Source organism: Atta cephalotes (genome assembly GCF_000143395.1).
Source record: "Atta cephalotes unplaced genomic scaffold scaffold00064, whole genome shotgun sequence".
In the NCBI taxonomy this organism is placed as follows: Eukaryota; Metazoa; Arthropoda; class Insecta; order Hymenoptera; family Formicidae; genus Atta; species Atta cephalotes.
In genome coordinates, this window is record NW_012130128.1 from 1,108,621 (window position 1) to 1,112,748 (window position 4,128).

The 4,128-nt window shown below is 24.1% G+C and overlaps 1 protein-coding gene across 1 annotated transcript in view; it reads left to right on the forward strand.

The window, feature by feature from the left end:
* LOC105623801 (cysteine protease ATG4B) overlaps positions 1–1,784 on the forward strand; it is a 6,483-nt gene extending 4,699 nt beyond the window's left edge. Inside the window, exons 6-9 of the mRNA XM_012205178.1 lie at positions 199–277; positions 360–514; positions 832–997; positions 1,717–1,784. Of these exons, the coding sequence (XP_012060568.1) occupies positions 199–277; positions 360–514; positions 832–997; positions 1,717–1,784 (468 nt within the window). The remainder of the gene's footprint in view (positions 1–198; positions 278–359; positions 515–831; positions 998–1,716) is intronic.
* The last annotated feature ends 2,344 nt before the right edge of the window (positions 1,785–4,128 follow it).

Consider the following 4,128-nt stretch of genomic DNA (forward strand, 5'->3'; position numbering starts at 1 on the left):
AACGTTTAAAACTTTTAAGTTTAAGTTAATTTAAGTTAGTTAGTCGTTACGTTTTCGTTTTACTTTTACGTTTATTTATAGTGTGTATATATATATATATATATATATATATATATATATATATATATATAATCATAATATTTATATACATGTAAAAATCTAAAATACAGATTATAAATTTATAAAAAAATTTTTCAGACATCATTCAAGATCTCACAATCTCTTGGAGTAATTGGAGGGAAACCAAATCTTGCTCTGTATTTTATAGGCTGTGTGGGTTTGTAATTTTTATGAATTTTTACGTTTCACGAAAAAAAAAGATATAAAATGAATGCATAAAAAAAATGGTTCATTTTTAGGAGATGAAGTGATCTATCTAGATCCTCATACCACTCAGAAATCAGGTAGTATTGAAGACAAGATAAGCGAAGAAGAAATTGAGATGGATATTTCATATCACTGCAAATCAGCTAGTCGTATTCCTATTACGGGCATGGATCCTTCTGTGGCACTTGTTAGTATATGATTTGACTTTTATTATAAAAGTCAACAAGAGATAAAAATTTAAGAGTTGCTCTATGAGACAGAAAGAGAAAGAGGGGAGGTGATAGGGAGAGAATATTGGTACAATATAACATTTTTAACATATTATATATGAAATAGAATTATATCTTAAAAGTATAATAACATATTGAATATTTGAAATATATTGGATTATTATCATTTTTTGTTATATTTTATAAATACACATATGCATATATAAATTGTATGTGATATACTGTGATGATTATATTTTATTAACACATAAAAAATGGATTTATTAAATTTCAGTGCTTCTTCTGTGCTACAGAAAAGGAATTTAAGTCTCTATGTAAATCAATGCAAGAGGAATTAATTTTGCCCGAAAAACAGCCATTGTTCGAGCTGTGTACAGAACGTTTGGCACACTGGTCATCAGCAGATGATGCTATTTCTGAAGCAGTAGCAGCTTCCAGTTGTAAGTACATATCTAGGTTGTGTTATTTATTGCATACTGAAAATCTGTAGTCTACGTAACGTGAACTATAAATTTTCAGTGAATAATGGAATACAGCCATAATTGTAGTTATAAACAGCTTATAGTCTCAGAAAGAGTGACATATGAAATATTTTTGTACAAATATGTAGAATAGAGCATTTTTAAGTATTATCCAAAAATAATACATTCTAATTATTTTTCAATAAAAATGTTTTAAATAAAAGTATAATATTTTAAAAGATTAAATATTCTAAAGGTTATTGAATATTTTAAACATGAATATAATAAATGCGATATTTGAAACATATAACTATGATTTTTTTATATAATACAAAATGTTAAGTAAAATAAAAAGTTAATAAGAGACATTTCAGTTTATGAGACATTTCATATTTTATTCTAACATATTTTGGCATAAAATAGAATTGATTAAAAAAGGAAAACAAATAGAAATTTTACTGGAATAGGAAAATAAACGTGGTATATTTCTATTTGTTATTATATACATATTTTTGTGAATTAATGTAATGAATAATGTAAAAATTATTTGATTTTGCCATACCAAATAGGAAACTTTATGCATATATCTTTATATTTGTCGGTTTCAAATAGTTTTAAGATCATTAATAATTGATTTGTAAATAAAAAGTGCAATTTATTTATAAACAATTATTATATAAATATAATTCTTTGTGCAGTTGTGGACTTTGAACACATTGAACGTCAATACGACACATCTGATGAAGACTTTGAACTGCTTGGTTGACGTACACCTAATCCATCTAGTATTCCGACAAGATGCGAAATAACAATTAAATATTACACAATAGTGTTCTTAAAGACGATTTGTATTTTCAACTAATTGTAATGCAAAGTTAAAACGCATAATAAAAAATTTACATGTGTGTATTTTATATATATATATATATACATATATATATATATATATATATATATATTAAATATTTTGTACATATAAATATATACATATATATATATATATATATATATAAATTTAAATCTACATTTGCGCGATATGATAAGCATTAATAAATACATACGTTCATGCTTTACAAAGATTTTATATCGCTGTGGTATTACAATGATTATTTATCATTTTCATTTGATTGCGCATGTATAATATTTCTAAAATAAAAGTGAAATAAATAATTTTTTAAGTTTTTTGAATGTAGCTAATTATGAATATACAAAATGCAATAATTTTATATCTGTAAGTCTACAGGTATAAGAATATAAAGTTCTAAGAGAAATTAACTGTATGTATGGGTGACATCCGATCCAGTTATTTTCTTATGTTTTATAAAATAATGAAATCAAATACGAAAAATAAAATTTGTAAAATTAAAAAAAAATTGGGTGTTTTAATTGAATGTAACAACTTCTCTCATAAACTATTTAAAGACTGACTCAGTTTAAATTTTAATGGTTCAAATTATTTTTTAAATATTTATACATTGATGCCCATTTCTACTAACGTAGATTAACTTTAATTTCGGTTCAACTTACTCTTTGTCTTTTTCTAATCTTTAGAACTAGAAAAAGACGAAGAGTAAGTTGAATCAAGATTAAAGTTAATCTACATTGGTGGAAATAGGCATAAAACTCCTGTTTGCTCATATATATCATTATTATCTTAGATTGTGACTCAAAAGCGAGAAGATGCAATAAAAATCCTTGTAAATTATACATATTTGAAATATTATTATATAGAAACATTTTTTAATAAAATAATTCAACCGATATATGCTTCTAGTTTATTGATTGTGTTCATGTACATGTACGGTCTAAAATAAGATTCTTATTGTTAATAAAATAATATTTAGAAAAACTTATAAACTTATGCCGAAGAATGCCAACGGAATAGTCTTATAAAACTATCTTTTTATTTTTGAAAAAAAATGAAATCATTTATTTCATTTTCAGATACAATTATTTATTATTAACAAAACAAAAAGATAGTTTTCGATATATTTTACAAGTCGATTCTATCGATTGTTGTAAATGTTGTTTTGTTGAAACATTTTCATGTTTCCCAGCAAACGAGAATGGATTAAAATGGATTGAAATTTTTTTCTATCCGAATGCGTATTTTAAATAGTGAATATTTTTTTTTGGATACTTTTTTTTCAATTAGATTCAGTTGAATGCAATTGGATTAAAAAACTGCATTTCCTATTCAAAATGTTGAATTGAACAATATTCACAATGTGTGTTGTGCACAAAAAAAGTTAATATTATTTTTAGATTGAAAAGCATAGAGACATGCTCCATGCAATTCCTATAAATGAATAAAAATGCATTCAGGATTGAAAAATATTCATTTTAATCATTCGTGAATCAATATTTCTGAAAATCTGAATCCATTTGAATTCATTTCAATCCATTCTCGTTTGCTAGGTATAAATTAATATACAATAAAAATTTTGCAAAAAATTTTCTCATTTTTGACGTCACAATCTGAGATAATAGTATTAAGTGAACAAAACACTTAATACTATTTGTAATTGGTTCATTTTGTTTGTTTAGTCTGTTAACAACACAAAAAATCAATTCATTCTCAGTCAGACAATAATGAGTTCAAGTTCCACAATTGTCATGTGCGTCACTATTAACTTTTCTAATACGTAAGTATTAAAGGATAAAAGTCAATTGATCAGATTACAAAAATACTTCTTGTATCCTTGATAATCAAGGTTTTTGTATGATAAGTTACTGTATTATACATACATACGTATATACATACATACGTACATATTATTATAATGTAATAATGGAGTTAGAAATTATAACACTAATATTGCAATGTAAGAATAAAAAACTTGTAAGAACAAAAAAATCTGTATACAAGTTTTTGATAAAAGGAAATGTAATTTTTTGCAATTCGTAATATTTATTATAATTTTTATTATTGCGTTAAAATATTTTGGCATTCTGAAATGTTTGTTCTTTTTATTAAGGAAGATATAGAAAGTATAGAAAAAGGTTTCTAAAAAGATTCTGAAAATTTGTATAATTATATTTGAAATAGTATATGAAAAGACAAAAAAAAATGGAAGGGGATGAAAATCTCAAGTTTCATCACTGCACAC